Source organism: Haemaphysalis longicornis, unplaced genomic scaffold, assembly GCF_048455015.1.
Source record: "Haemaphysalis longicornis isolate Haplotype H1 unplaced genomic scaffold, Haemaphysalis longicornis Haplotype H1 scaffold_6, whole genome shotgun sequence".
Lineage (NCBI taxonomy): Eukaryota > Metazoa > Arthropoda > Arachnida > Ixodida > Ixodidae > Haemaphysalis > Haemaphysalis longicornis.
Genome location: NW_027526407.1, coordinates 63,137,617 through 63,153,886, shown reverse-complemented (window position 1 = coordinate 63,153,886; position 16,270 = coordinate 63,137,617). Strand labels below are relative to the sequence as shown.

The following is a 16,270-nucleotide window of genomic DNA, read 5'->3' as shown; positions in this document are numbered from 1 at the left end:
CGATAGTGTGAAGTTGGCTTTCTTGGAGTACGCTCTACTCGGACAAACTGCGCCATCACTGAGGCATAGAAAGCTTTGTTTTGAAATACCACGACGGTTTGATGACGGCATAGCATGAGCCAAGCAAAGGCAGGTAAAAGGGGGTTCGCTTCGAGAACGATAAGGAGTCGAGCTAAGTGGGCCTCAGTCGCAGCTAAGTGGACACTTCGTAACCTTTTATCCTCTTGAGATACCGCAGCCGTTTCCCACCCTATAGGTGTCAGAATTTCACAAGAGCTCCCAGCATCACTTTTCTTGGAAAGGAGTTTGAACCATTCCGCGAATTCTGGCTTAAACCGGCGGTTCCCATTTAAAGGGTTGATAACTCTCTCTTTAATCTCCAGATATAAAAGAACCGCGGGACAGGCTATGAGTTGACCTACGACTCTTTTTTCGTCCAGCCATACAGAGAGAGACAACTGGTATTCCTATCTCGGCCACTTAGAAATTTCTCGGCCCAAAGGACGTAGTAAAGCCCGAATCAGCATACTTCCGTGATGACGGCATCATCAATCTAGATAAAGATGGCGCAAATTGATCATTTCGAGCTGAATTTTCAACTTTTCCTTAGGTACATACCTTCATTTTTTTGGCGATTACCAGAGATCTAAGCTATGGTAATTTTAACAGTTAGACAAACAGCGTCTGATAAAGCTGCCGGATGGTTGAGAGTGGCGCATTCGCATTTTCCATTCTTTTTTTACTTCCCAAATTTAAATATTTTAATTATTTCTTATCATAGTGGGGAAACTCGTATTCTACTCTTCTGTCATGCATCACACGTTTACAAAATCAAACTGTTCGCGCAATTTACTTTTAGACCCCACAAGGCATCGACACTTTCCATCTACAACAGTCCGAACATCATTCCGCTGGTCCCTATCTGCCGCGGCGGACGATTTTCTGATGGAGGCAAAAAGCAAAAACGCCCGTGCGTACAAGGTTACGGCGCACGTTAAAGATCCTTAGCTGGTCAGAATTAATCCGAAGCACCCCCACTACTACGGTGCGCCTCATCGCCTGCGCTGCGTCAGCGCTTTAAACCCAACAGTCAATCAAATCCTTCCGCTGAAACATCCTTTCCAGCTAAGATTCCGGCTAAACCGTTTTTTTTCGGCTCGTACACGCATCATTTTTGTTAGCAGCATTTTATATTGCCACCTCACACACACTAACTTGGTAAGATTCGGATAACGCCAATTTATTGCGACCCGCCGCGGTGGCTCAGTGGGCGTTGCGCTGCTGAACACGAGGTCGCGGGTTCGAAGGCGAAAAGCAAAAAAGCCCATGTGTACGAGATTTCGGGGCACGTTAAAGATCTGCAGTGGTCCAAATTAATCCGGAGCCCTCCACTACCGCGCGCCTCCTCGCCTGCGTTGCGTCGATGCGTTAAAACACTACAACCAATCAATCAATTTATTGCCACATAATCCGATCACTGATTACAGGAAACAAACATCTATCCAGATTTACAACACGTTACCAGTAAGCCATTACCGAGGAACCCTTTGAAGCTTCTAGTTATGAGACCCTTATATGCATCAGATTTTTGTTTTTACTACTTTTTTGTAGACATTAATAAACTGAATTAGAAACTCAAACCATTACAACGTCCCATCCCCAGTGACAATGTAACAGTTATGTTATTGCTGCAGATTTTTTTTTCTAAATAATATTTTTTATTACCCTGTGTATGATAGTTGAACCACTCATTTCAAGTCAATGTTGCACATTCTTTCTCTGATGGCTGCCCACTTTACTGTTGCTGTTGGACTGATACGTTCTTTGACTGCATACATTTTTTTCTGCAGATATTCAAGCTTACCAACAAGAGGTTCCTGAACAGTTTCGCTTTGAGAACTCTTCCTGTTCTAATTATTTCCCCGCAGTGCATGGTTAGTTAAAATGGAAGCTTGCAGTCACGCGCAAGACTTTAATGTCGAAACTGTTGTAGGTGGGTATATCCGGACACATGGTTAAGTTTAAATATCATTGTTTATTTGCATAGTTGCGGTGCTAGTAATCTTCGTCGTCTGCATTGAAAAAGTCGCCGTTTTCTTCGTGGTCAGTGGTTGATGTGAAGTCATCCTCAGCATTGTAGACTTCATCATCGACGCGAGACAGTGGCGGCGGGATCTGCAAGTCGTCTCGGGAAGGAGCGACACACTCGCAGTCATATCTGCAATTATCCATAATGGCTTCTAGAGAATGCGGCGGCCGCGGTGACCCCTCCCAAGCAGGGTGTTTTTTTTTTATTTTAGCATTAGTGTGGTGTAGTGGCGCCCTCTAGTGGAGCGCCCGCTCACTGTGGGCGCTTGGTTGTGTTAATTGTAACTAGATGTCGTTGCTGTGGTCGCACGTGACGGGTCACGTGCGTATGCGTCTAGGTGTCGTCTTGTCGAACAATAAACGTTCTCTTTGGGCTCTGGTCTTGGTGCGAGCAGGCCGCACTCTTTCTTCTTGGGCTTGTGCGTGGGCCCGGCGCGCTGAGCCTTCGCTCCCGTCGCTGCCGAGGCCGCTCGCCGTCGCCCACGACACAACATCTTTTTGGCGACGAGGATGAGATCATTTTCGTCTGCTGCGACGACGTCGTCGACGGGTCCGGCAGAATGAAAACGTGAGTGCGTTTGACCTCGCTCGAGTGTGACTGTCTGGCGCGTCTGGCGTCGCGAGGCCTAGCGTTCTTTGTGCTGACGCTTGTCGAACCGTCGTTTAGGCCTCGCCCTACTTCGTTCTTCTGCTTCTGCTCCTGCGTCTCTCTCCTTCCTGCTTGGCAGCATGGGCCTCTTCGATAACCTGCCCGTTTTCCTCGAATTGCCGGGGCCGCCTCCGATTCCGTGGCATAACTGGAAAAAATTGTTTCAGGCCCATCTCGAGGCGGCTGGCGGCAGCGACTGGAATGACGGACGACGCGCGTCGGCGCTCGTCAGCGTTTTGGGTAGGGAGGGGCAACGAAGGTATTTTGCTGAGGCGGAGCAGGACGAAGCAAGGAGGGACGCCGCCAGTAACGTGACCGACGCTAATGTAACCAGCCCTATCGTGACCGACTCCGCGACCGACTGTAGTGTGACCGCATCCTCGGCTCCGGCCATTTCGAAATTCGACCAACTTTTGGAGCAGCTGGACCGGCTCTTCGCTGCGTCCACAAATACGCTTGTTGAACGACATGAGTTCACAAGCCGTCGTCAATTTAGGGGGGAAAGTTTTTTAGAATACGTGACCGCTCTAAAGGAGAAAGCCGTACGTTGCAAGTTCGGGCTGACGTACGCGGAGCGCGTCCGAGATCAAATCATACATGGAACGTCTAACCCCCAGGTTAGAGAAAAGCTGCTCGCACATGGCGAAAGGTTGTCTTTGGAGAAAGCTGAAGAGATTGGTCGGAGTTTTGAATCTTTGTCGTTGGCGAACCAAGCCTTCGGTTCGCATCATCAAGTACAAGCAGTAGGTCGACGAGGAGAAGGTGGCGTCGCGGAAGATGACAGTCGGGGAAGCCGCCGCGCTCAAGATGGCGGCGTGGAGAATCAAGATGGCATGGGCCGCCGGGGAGGCCGGCGCGCTCAAGATGGCGGCACAGGAATTCAAGATGGCCTGGCCAGCCGGGGAGGCCGTGACGTCATTCCACCGGGTTCGGGAAGGCAAGATGGTGGCCTCCAAGATGGACGTTTCCATCCGCAGTCAGCTGTAGAGTTCCGCGGTACAGTTCAGCAGAAGTTTGCAGGCAAGCTTCAGTTGTGCGAACGATGCGGAAATAAATGGCATAATTCAGCATTTCAAAATTGTCCAGCCCGAAATCGGCGCTGCAACTCTTGTAATAAGTGGGGACATTTCGCATCGATGTGCCGTAAGCCGGCACCAGTGCATCGAGTTTCTTCGAAGGAAGCTACGGGATCCGCTTCGACACCGGAACCTGTAGAGCATCCAGCATCCACGGAGATCAACGCACCCGCAAGATCTTCCGTCTTAACAGTCAGCACTTCTTCTAGAAAGGACTTAGTCGTCCAAGCTGAAGTCAGCGTCAACAATCCTCCAAGAAAGGACTTAGTCGTTCAAGCCGAAGTCAGCGGAGTGACCATGCAACTCTTAGTCGATACCGGAGCATCCGTGTCGTTGATGGCTGTCGAAGATTTCAAGCGTCACTTCAGTAAACAGCATGCGCTGTCCAAGGCTTCCGTCAACTTGTGGAATTTTTCCAAACAACGTATCGGCATCCGCGGCTCATTCCAAGCTCCTGTTCAAGTCTTGCAACGGTCTTGCTCCGTCACATTCTACGTCACCGACAAAGGGACATCTCTTTTGGGGCTCGACGCCATCCAGCAACTGGGCATTCAGATCGACGGTGCGTCTCTTACGTGTCGACTAGCATCGGTGTGTGCAGTGCAGTGTCCTGTGAACGTGCCCCCGGGTTTCGAACATCTCTTCAACGGCGAGTTGGGTCTTGTCAAGGACGTCTCGCATAAGATCCAACGGCGGCCAGGTTTGACTCCAGTTGCATCTAAGCTACGAAGATTGCCTCTTGCTCTCCGTGATCCAGTGTCCAGCGAGCTGCGACGCCTCGAGGGCAATGATGTCATTGAGCGTGTCGACGCCTCGGAGTGGGTTTCGCCACTCGTCGTCGTCCGGAAAAAGAACGGGGACATTCGGCTGTGTGTGGACCTCCGGGAACCGAATAAGGCAATTATCATTGATGGGTATCCTTTACCGCATGTTGAAGAGCTGTTGCAGATGTTTCATGGTGCTGTTTGTTTTTCTAAGCTTGACTTGGCGTCGGCTTATCATCAATTGTTGCTGGAAGAGGGCAGTAGGGACTTGACTACTTTCGTGACTCATGAAGGTTTATTCAGGTTTAAGAGGGTGTGTTTTGGTCTGGCGTCGGCGCCTGCGGTTTTTCAAAAAATGATGTCTCAGATCTTAAAAAATTGCAAAAATGTTGTTTGCTATCTTGATGATATTCTTGTGTGGGGAAAGACTCAAGCTGAGCATGACGCGAGCCTGGTTGAAGTCTTAACATGTATAGCAAACAGTGGCATGAAGTTGAACGACAAATGTCTTTTTTCGGTCAAGGAACTTGATTTTTTGGGTCACAAGATTTCGGCTGAGGGCATCTCACCTTTGGAGAGCAAAGTAAAAGCTATAGTTCATGCTCCCGCTCCTACGGACATAAAGTCACTGCAATCATTTTTAGGTCTTGCAGGATACTATGCTAAGTTCATAAAGAACTATGCAGAGATAGTTGAACCACTTCGTCTCATGCTCAGGAAGGGTCAGACATTTTGTTGGTCTGATGATGCTCAGCGCAGTTTCGATCAGTTGAAAGCGTGCCTCACATGTTCTCCGGTTGTGAAGGTCTTTAATCCTGACTTGCCTGTAGTAGTAACTACCGACGCATCTGATGTGGGAATTGGCGCGGTACTACAGCAGCGGTATGGTTCTCGGCTTGGAACCATAGCCTTTGCATCTAGAACTTTGTCGGAGACTGAGAGAAAATACTCTGTGGGAGAGCGCGAAGCGCTGGCTTGTTTGTTCGCCTGCGAAAAGTGGCACATTTTTCTTTGGGGCAGACGGTTCACACTTAGAACTGACCATCAGGCTGTAGTTGCTTTGTTAGCCGCAGGAGACTCAGGTCGGAGACCTTTAAGGATTTCACGGTGGTCAGCTCGTCTGCTGTACTACAATTTTGACATCGAGTATTGCAAAGGGTCAGAAAATCTGGTGGCTGACGCTCTATCGAGATTACCCATTCAGACCGGTCAAGAACTTGTTAAGGAGGAAGAGATAGTGTCATTAGTAACATCAGTAGTCGATAAAGAAACCGTGCAGCTGGCAACGAAGGCCGATGTGACGTTGCAGAAGGTAGCAGAGTATGTGTCAAAGGGTTGGCCTGATAAGAAAAAGGTACACAGTGATTTAACTGCTTACTTTCATGTAAGGGATGAACTTTCTGTTGTGGACGGATTACTCATGCGTGATGACCGTGTAGTTATCCCTTGTGTACTGGTACCTACATTTCTCGAGTTAGCACATGAAAATCATCAAGGAATAGTACGTACGAAACAACTTCTCCGGGAACGTTACTGGTGGCCTCAAATGGATCGCAATGTTGAAGAACATGTAAAGCATTGTCACGTTTGTCAGCTGGCAGACAAGTCTGCTAAGCCTCATGTAGCTCCGTTGCAGCCAGTGGAATGGCCTGAAGGGCCTTGGCAAAAGTTGGGAATGGACATCGTCGGTCCGTTAGATGTGTCGTACCCCCGATTTCTTGTTACACTAGTCGATTACTACTCTAAGTGGCCTGAGGTTCTGGGCACAAATTCCATTTCAACTGAGGATGTCATTAAGTTGTTGGACTGGTCTTTCAGTCGGGAAGGGCTCCCTGAGGTTTTAGTGACGGATAATGGACCCCAGTTTGTCTCCAAACAAATGCAAGAGTATCTAAAGGAGAAAGGTATCCGCCACGTGTTCTCGTCGAATTATTACCCTCAAGCTAACGGCCAGATTGAACGGTTTAACAGAGTTCTCAAAGAACATTTACAGGTAGCCAGACTGGAAGGCAAGGATGCTTCGAAAAGCATTACACAATTTCTTGGGTCGTATAGGGTCACACCACATTCAGTGACAGGTCTTTCTCCAGCTTTTTTGCTGCATGGACGTCAGCCTCGTTCCAAAGTGGATATTAGCAACTTCAGAATACGTAAAAAGGCAGCAGAATCGGACAATTTCCTGCCTCATGTTCGGAATCAAGTCTTCACGAAGCAGCATAAAGCTAAACAGTACTTTGACAGAAGGAAAGGTGCGCAGCAGACCCGCATAAAGGTGGGAGATGTCGTGAAGGTAAAATTCCGTAAGCAAGGATTTCTGAAGTATAGTAAGCCGTTGACAGTGCAAGCTCAGGTTGCACCTTTCACCTTTAAGCTCAGTGATGGAAAGATCTGGAACGCTTCGAAACTCACAGTCGTTCCGAAAGGAATTGAGATTGGCTCGGCACCGTATTCCTTTGACAATGTTGAACTCTCGTCGAGGCATAAAGAGTTTTTGTACTCTTTGTCTAACTTGGACATTTGTGACAGTCAGTCCCCTAGTCTACAGTTGTCAGAAGGGACAAGCCCCAGTGTTCAGACAGACCCTGATCTGTCGGAGGTTTCTACCAGTGCAAGGTCTGAATCCATTGTCCCTCGGGAACCATTAGAATGTCAGGAAGAAAATAGTGAACAAACAGATCCAAATAGCCATGTAGACAACACAAGGGAAAATGAGGGGGCTTCTGGATCGTCAAATAATGCAAGTTCAACATCTACGCGTCCGCGCCGTAAGACTAAGCAGCCTCAGTGGCTTCGCGAATATGTGCAGTAAGGGGTATACGTACGGTTCATGCTTTGCGTCATGTTGAACGTGTCATGTCTGTGTTGAATCGTATATCATCATTGAAAGTGTTTTGGACGGGTTTTTTTTTTTGGGACTTATAGAACTGTCGTGAGCGACTGATAGCCTGTTGTGTGAGTCAAGTGAAAGGAAGATGCAGACATTCTTCAAAGCGCGGGAGAATGATGTGCAGTGTGCATTTAAGATGCTGTATGTATTTCGCAGAGTGTGCGAACTTCTTTTGCACGGGAAGATGATGTGGTGTAGTGGCGTATTTCGCAGAGTGTGCGAACTTCTTTTGCACGGGAAGATGATGTGGTGTAGTGGCGCCCTCTAGTGGAGCGCCCGCTCACTGTGGGCGCTTGGTTGTGTTAATTGTAACTAGATGTCGTTGCTGTGGTCGCACGTGACGGGTCACGTGCGTATGCGTCTAGGTGTCGTCTTGTCGAACAATAAACGTTCTCTTTGGGCTCTGGTCTTGGTGCGAGCAGGCCGCACTCTTTCTTCTTGGGCTTGTGCGTGGGCCCGGCGCGCTGAGCCTTCGCTCCCGTCGCTGCCGAGGCCGCTCGCCGTCGCCCACGACACAACAATTAGCACTGTAGGTTTTTGTTGTTTTGTTGTTGTTGTTGTTGTTGGTAAAGGAGCCATGAAGAGAAAGTACAACTTCGTTTAATTCGAAAGAACTAGGATATCTCACTCAGCTCCATTACAGCCACAAAAGGTGTTTTCTAACAAAAAAAGCAAGAAGTATTTAAAAACTTTCAAATTTTGCGCCACAGTGACGTGTTATGAGCAAAACTGACGTCATACGCGCCAACAATAAAACAATTTTCAGTGCGTTAACTGCACGTTAGCATTCAAGTGATGCGGTCAAATGGAACTAGAAGCCCCATTACAGACGTCCAGTCATGTGTCTTCGCAACAGGTCAGTTAGGCGGCCGCCAATCGCACAAGCAAAGTTCCGTGACGTCATAGAAAAGTTGCGGGAAATTGGCTAGGGGGTCGCGACTGCTTCACACGTTTTCTTTTAATATCGCCGTTATTTGTTCGAAGATTCCTAGGATATTGGTATCATTGTTATCGGGACTAAGCTGTCTTTCTAATAAACCCATTTTGTATTTTGTCTTCATGGCTCCTTTAAAGCCACTGCGCCAGCGGTGACTCTGCGGTCACCGCGAGACATGCGCTCACGAGCGCTGTGGCCATTTTCTCGCTCAAAATTTATGCCAGTTTTTTTTTTTTTTTTTTTTTTTTTTTTTTTTGCTACAGCCAGGGGGAACACCACCAGGGGGCCACGCCGAACACGCGCACCTTGCATGGGCTCCGGCTTCTTCGACCGTTCTTGGCTTTCCAAGGGCACGTCAAACGCTTAAATAGTTGTCAGCGGCTTCCCACCAGCACGCCGGTCACGTTGATACCACCCACGTCGACCTCGGTCCACATATTCGGCCAAAATCACCAGCGGAAGAACTGACCCCGCCGGCGGCCACCGCTAGGCCTACTGCCGCCCAGCTGGCTGCCGCCGCCGCCGCCGCCGCGCCGGTTCTACCGGCGCAGAACCAACACCCAGCTGCCACCATGCATCCGGCGCAGATCAACACCGCCCACTCCGCCGCCGCGCCGGTTCTCCCGGCGCAGAATCAACACCCAGCTGCCACCATTCACCCGGCGCAGATCAGCACCGCCACAGCCGCCGCCGCGCCGGTTCTCCCGGCGCAGATCAACACCGCACCTGCCGCCACGCACACGGCTACGGAAACCGCGATGGAGTTCGACACTCTCAGTGGACGCACAATCCCGCCACCAGGCCCCTGGAAGCAGATTCTACGAGAGCGCCGAAACCTCAAACAACAAGCAGCGCCGCCCACATCCCCGTTTCCTGTGCCATGCACCCAACAAACCACTCCAAGAAGCACACCGACGCCACGACTACCTGATAAAGACTATAAAGTGATCTACCGACCACGCACAGGACTTCGTGTAGCTGCCTATAATGGCCGACAAATGACCCAAAGCATACAACAGGCAAGTAAAATCCCGGAGCACGTGTTCAACGCTTATGTAACGATACAACCGCAAGCGTTGCAAAATCTAATTGTCGCGAGCACGCCCGACGAAAACTGCGCCATGGCACTTTCTGAAGTTAATACACTACAGCTTGGTGCAGCAGCCTACGAAGTGCTACCCTACCTAAAGCCACCTCCAGGTACGGTTCGTGGAGTGATTCATGGATTGGACCAGGGCACCACGACGGAACAGTTACCCTACATTCTCGCGTCCAATGGACCCCGTATACTGCATGCGCGAATGTTGGGCACCTCCACCTCTGCCGTCGTAACTTTTGAAGGACCACATGTACCTTTCTACATCAAAGCCTACGGTCTCTTCACGCGGTGCCGCCCGTATCGACAAACTGTGCAGTGCTGTTCTCTGTGTGGTGAACTTGGACACAGACAGGACGTTTGTCCTAACCCTGATGCGCCTGTATGCGCCCAGTGCCACGCCAGAAACCCCACACCTGGTCATGAGTGTACACCTACTTGCCAACTCTGCGGCCTAGATCACCTCACGGCCAGCAAGGACTGCCGCAGAAAACTCCGCCCTCCGCCTCCACCTGTCCGGGTCCGGGAACGAGCATCCGCCAAGCAGCAGACCTTCCATAACCCGCCGGATCGTCAAACCCAGTCGATGCCTCATCCACAGAACGTTCATCGCCCAGCCCAAACCCAGGTGAGCTGGTCAGCTGTTGTCACCTCACAGCCCACTGCTCTTGACCAATTCCCCTCCCTGCCCACACACCCCAACCAACCCCCTACCTCCGTTACCGACACCCGCATCCACACCCTCGAAGAAGAAAACGCGCGCCTACGCCAACAGCTGGAAGCTACGGAAAAGCGCACTGCCACCTTAGAACAGCGCATTCACGAGCTGCTAACTAAAATAGAACTCTTGACTTTACAACGTCAAGAAGTCACAGCAGCACCCTCTGCACCGCAAGTACCCATACCCACAATCGCTGCCAACATGCAAGGTCCCTCCCTTCCCTCTTCGGATGTAGGCCGCATAGAAACATTTATACGTGAAATGGGCAACCAGTTCAACAGCCGCTTTGCTGCCCTAGAAGAACGCCTAGTCGCCATCGAAGACACGGAACGCCAAGCCCATAAAAAGCCCAAACAACACACCGCTCCCCAAGACCCCAACAACGCAACCCCTAACCTCCCATCCGACGATGCCACCTTCTAATCCACCTATGCACGACTCAACGCCTCCGTCCTCGCTACTTGTATGGCAATGGAACTGTCGATCGTACCGAAGCAAGCAAGCCTCACTCCTTCCACTTACACAGCAAAATTCACCTGACATCATTGCCCTACAAGAAACTGACACCGACCACATTGCATTACGAGGATACACAGCATACACCACAGACCCCAAATCCAGAACGGCCATCCTAGTCCAAGCCTCCCAAACGGCGCAGGCACATACCCTTCCCACCACAATAGACTACACATTCATCGAACTGCTGCCCCGCCGGAAGTCCCATACCAGCCTTTACGTTCTAAATATATACAGCTCACCCACCTCATCCCTCTCTGGAATTGACCGACTACTAAAACACGTACGCCAACGCACCAAAGGACATAAACTCGTTGTCCTCGGAGACTTCAATGCTCCGCACACAGCTTGGGGTTATCTGAGAAATAACCGGAAAGGAACTCGGCTTCAAGAAGCCGCACAACAAAATAATCTCTGCCTCTGCAATACCTACGGCACCCCCACCCGCATCGGCAACAGTGTTTCAAGAGACACCTCCCCTGACCTCACGTTCACCTTTAACATCAACGATGCCATGTGGTCCTGCCTGGACGAAACCTTAGGCAGCGATCACTACATCATCCAACTTCAAATCCCACACCGCAAAAACAATCAGCAGCGAATCGGCACGGCCAGACTGACAGATTGGAAAAAATTTCGTGAAAACTCCCCCACCGATCCCATCGACGATATAGAAGAATGGACCGCACAGCTCCTCACAGAAGCCTCGAAACATACCAAAGAGTTAGCGCTAACTGAAGATAACCCAGCCATTGATGCCCACCTGTTGCACCTCTGGGAAGCCCGAAACGGACTCCTTAAACGATGGAGAAAACGCAAGACAAACCGTAAGCTCCGGATTCGCATCGCCAAACTCACGGTCGAAGCAGAAACTTACGCTCGTAATTTAAGCCAACAAAACTGGTCGGAGTTTTGCAATAAACTTCAAGGAACCCTGGGAACCCGTCGCACCTGGCATCTTCTCCGCTCCCTCATGGGGACAAAAGAATCCAAATCGACGACGGCGCATCAACTACGTAGACTGATACACAACCATCCGGGCACTGAGCAAGACCTCATACAAGAACTAGAGAAACCCCTCAAAGCAACATCGGCAAACCAAACGCTAGTTATCCCACCATACACCGGTACCCCCAATCTAGACTTAGATGAACCTTTTTCAATAGCCGAAATGGAAGCCGCAGTGCGTAACCTCACAAGAAACACCACCCCAGGAAAAGACAAAATTCCGAACAAACTACTTCGCAACCTCGACCCAATAGCCCTCGAAAGCCTACTACAGTACATCAACAACCAATGGACATCTGGCTCCCTACCACCACAATGGAAACACGCAGAAATAACCCTCATACCCAAGCCGGGAAAACCTCTGAATACAAAAAATTTGCGGCCCATCTCATTAACCTCATGTGTTGGAAAACTCCTAGAACACATGGTCCACAACCGACTTTCACCCCACATAGAGGACAACGGTTACTTCCCGAATACGATGTATGGATTCCGCTCACACCTCTCACCCCAAGATGTTCTACTCCAACTGAAAGAAGATATCATTGACAAACTTACCAATCACCACAAATTATCGATCCTGGCTCTAGACATCAAAGGAGCATTTGACAACATCACTCATCAAGCAATCCTACAAGGTCTTGCCTCTACTAACTGCGGCCAACGTCTCTACGACTACGTTGCCTCATTCTTAACCAATCGCACTGCAACGGTGGGAATCGGGCACCTCCGTTCCGACGTTTTCCAAACTATGCCTAAAGGAACCCCCCAAGGCTCAGTGATATCTCCATTACTGTTCAACATCGGTATGAAAGATCTACCTCCTCTGTTGACAACTATCCCCAACCTGCGACACGCCCTATACGCCGACGATCTGACACTCTGAACTCCTACGGGCTCCATAGGTGACCAACAAGACGCCCTCCAAAGTGCCATCCAAGTAGTACAACAATACCTGCAAGCCCGGGGGTTGGAATGTGCCCCAGAAAAATCCGCCTTACTTACACTGTGTAAACGAACACCTAAACAGCGCGCCAACTCTATACCGGATCCTGAACTCAGCATCAATAATCAACCCGTTCTTAACGTCCCCCACCTCCGAATTTTGGGACTCACTATTCCTAAAGACGGGTCGGGTGCCCAAACAATTTTGCCACTCCAACGTACTCTCTCACAATTAATGCATCTTATCCATCGAGTTTCTCACCGAAGATTTGGCCTCCAAGAATCAGATACTCTGCGCATAATCCAAGCCATCCTTATCAGCCGGATTGCATACAGTGCTCCTTACCTAGCCCTGAAACCCTCCGAACAAAACAAACTGAACACCGCGATACGGCAAGCCTACAAAACCGCACTAGGATTGCCCCCTAAAACGGCAACAAGCAAGTTACTACAACTGGGCGTCCACAATACGTGGGAAGAAATCCAAGAAGCGCACCGAATTTCTCAATTCACACGCCTCCAACTCACCACCACGGGAAGAGCGACCCTCCGCCGGCTAGGGTATTCGACCCCACAACAACCAGACGAGAAGACACGCATCCCCGGACCAATTCGACAACACATCAGAGTGGCTCCAATCCCACGTAATATGCATCCGACCTATAACAAGGCACGACGAGCAGCAAGAGCACGAGCAATCCATGTGCAGTATGACCACCTCCCCTTCAGTCGCTATGCAGACGCCTCTCCATACCCCCACAAATCTGCGCACGCTGCCAGTGTGACCGACGCCAACGGAAAAGAGTTAACCGCAGTCACGACCATTACAAAATCTATAGAAACAGCCGAAGAAGTTGCTATCGCCCTAGCTGCCACCACTTGCGAAAACTACACAGTAATACTGACAGACTCCCAAGCTGCATGCCGCAATTTCTTGATCGGACGAATATCCTTACCAGCATTGGCTATACTAAAACAAATTAAGCAACTTCCTGAACTACAGATTGTCTGGACACCTGGCCACGAAGCCCTCAAAGGAAATGAGTCGGCACACGCCGCCGCCCGCGCGCATACACACCGGGCCGTTTCCCGAGAGGGTGACAAACTTCAAGATGGCGACATCCTCAAGCCCACGCCCCTGAGAAAATATGCCGATATACTCGCCCACTACCGGCGCGGGCGCCAACAATACCCAGCACCCCACCCAAACCTATCTAGAACCGAAGGTACAATACTCCGGCGACTACAAACAAACTCTTACCCCCACAATACCCTACTCCATGCAATGTACCCCACCCTCTACCCCGCATCTTGCAAATACTGCCCCCATCCTGGCACCCTATACCATCTGGTATGGGGATGTCAACAAACCCCGTCCCTTACTCCCAATCTCCAACCTACTTACGAGCAGTGGGTGGCACAACTGACCAGCTCCGACCTCTCCTCCCAGCGTAGCCTGGTAGAGAGGGCCCGGGTGGCCAGTGCAGGCCAGGGTATCCCGGACTAGAGGAAACCCCCCACCAGGCGGGTGCCCAGACAGCAGCACCTAAGGCTCGCATAAATAAAGTTTATTCCTCCTCCTCCTCCTGCTACAGCCACTGCGCGTGCCGAGGACGCTGGGTGGTAGCCGCGGGGCACGCGCTCGCGAGTGCTCGGCATTTTCTTGGTATTTTTTCCTGCAACGGCGAACTAATCACGGCTTGTACAACAGCTCCGCTGTTAAACTCCTAGACTCCTCGTTGAACAGCGTGCAGTAGCTGCGAAAACAGAGTACCAACCACTGTTTCGTGTTGATTTGATCGGAGGTCCTTTCATATCCTTTCGTGCGTGCCAAAAATACGCTTACCTTGCGGCACATGCAGAACAGCTGTTGAAAGTCCCGCCAAGACGTCCGGAATGAGGTACGACTTCACGTTGTAGCTTCTGACCCAGGCTATGCACGGGAACAGCCCCAATAGAAACGACGGCGCCCCGGCCAGCGAGCTGCGGCATGATTGGGCCACCCGCTCGGCGAGCTTCGGCTGCGGCTTCGGCTGCGGCTCCCCGAGGGCGTCGTTCGTGAGCGCCTTCCGGTCTACCACCACCCTGGCGTCCGGTAGACATGCCGGAGCTGTAAGGGAGGCAGTGATCTGCCTTTTAGTGTTCAAGATTCGTAAGAATTTAAGGAGAATAAACATCTCGTTTGGGGTTTAATGCGTCTAAGTACGCGTGCTTGTGCCACGATAAACCTTAGTTTTTGTCATTCCTTGGCTATATATGTGCAGAAAACCACACCGCAAGGAGCACCGCAAGGAGAACCGCTTCATATCCTTCAGTCAATCACTGACGAATTCATTACAGAACTTTCGCACACTTCTGCGGTTTTGTGCCTCTATGACCTGCTGCAACACGTCGCCCCCTCGTTGATATGCTTACCGTTCAGAGCGGTGGATACCTCAGAAAACAGCCCGACATTGCGCCGCATCGTGTCTTCACACATTCTCCTGGATGTCGCAAAACCGCCAGGGTCACATATTTCCACGGTCCGCGCTATAAAATGCTCTCGCGGGACTTCACGCACTGTTCATTATCTTCTGACATGACGCCTATCGAGAAGCTTACTATTACGCGCGGAAAGGCGGTGGCTGCTGCGGCGGCTGCTGCAGCGACAACTGCGGGCCACACCGATTTTTTCTTTTTATTTTAAGATACTGCGTCCAGCGTGGCTGTTAGATTTACAGAACAAATGCTGACAGGAAGTGTTAAAAAAATATACATCACACCACTCCGCGAAATCAGATTAAGAACCTTATTGTTCAATTGCACTGACCAGGGACATTGAGTGGCGACCCCCTGATTCGCGTAGCGGTGCTTCAAGCTGACGAGCAGCGAATGCAGTCGAACACGTGACGATGTTCACGTCTTCATTTGTCTGTATAACTAATAAAAACGCCGTAAACTGTGCGCAAGAATAACTGAACGCGCGTTGCGCTTGCTTGTGAGCGTGCAAACACGCCCCGTGTATGGGGCGTTCTCACATCGGTGATTGCTATGGTGCGCACTTTAAACACGCACACCGAACACACTCTGTGTGTGCGCGCACGCGTGCACGTGTGCGCGAGTGCGTTCCTGCGTGTGTGTGTTGAACCACTTGTAAGTTTGAAGAACTTGTAAGCTTTTGTACATTTCCGTGGACGTGTTTGAAGTTTTCCCAGAAAACTCAACTTGCGGTTTCGTGTTGTATCGTAAAAACTTTTGGGAAACGGGGCACAGCTACTGTTGCCCATGTGGAGCGTTTCGGTGGGGCTGATGGTTTAAACCGAGAGTTTCAACCATCAACGTCATCTGAGCTGTTCATCAATGCAAAATTGTAGAAATTTTTCTTTACAAAAACTGCTACTTTGGGCTATCATTGAGCACCTGTCGAAGCATTGAAACTATTGTCGAGCGATCAAGTTCTTTTGCAATATAGCCACTTAACTCTTAGATGCGACCCTGCGCGAGAACGGTTCAAGATTATTTTCAATTTATTTCAAATCAACTGTATTTTATATCAGGCATTTATACAGAGATAACATTGGTGTCCACAACATCTGGGCCCTTA

The 16,270-nt window shown here is 50.2% G+C and overlaps 1 protein-coding gene across 1 annotated transcript in view; it reads right to left on the bottom strand.

The window, feature by feature from the left end:
• The window catches only part of LOC144142818 (solute carrier family 26 member 10-like), a 46,174-nt gene extending 30,840 nt beyond the window's left edge, over window positions 1–15,334 (bottom strand). The window contains exons 1-2 of the mRNA XM_077674592.1: window positions 15,103–15,334; window positions 14,534–14,797 (exon numbers count right to left, since the gene is read on the bottom strand). Coding sequence (XP_077530718.1) covers window positions 14,534–14,797; window positions 15,103–15,166 — 328 coding nt within the window. The 5' untranslated portion in view covers window positions 15,167–15,334. The remainder of the gene's footprint in view (window positions 1–14,533; window positions 14,798–15,102) is intronic.
• Between the last annotated feature and the right edge of the window lie 936 nt (window positions 15,335–16,270).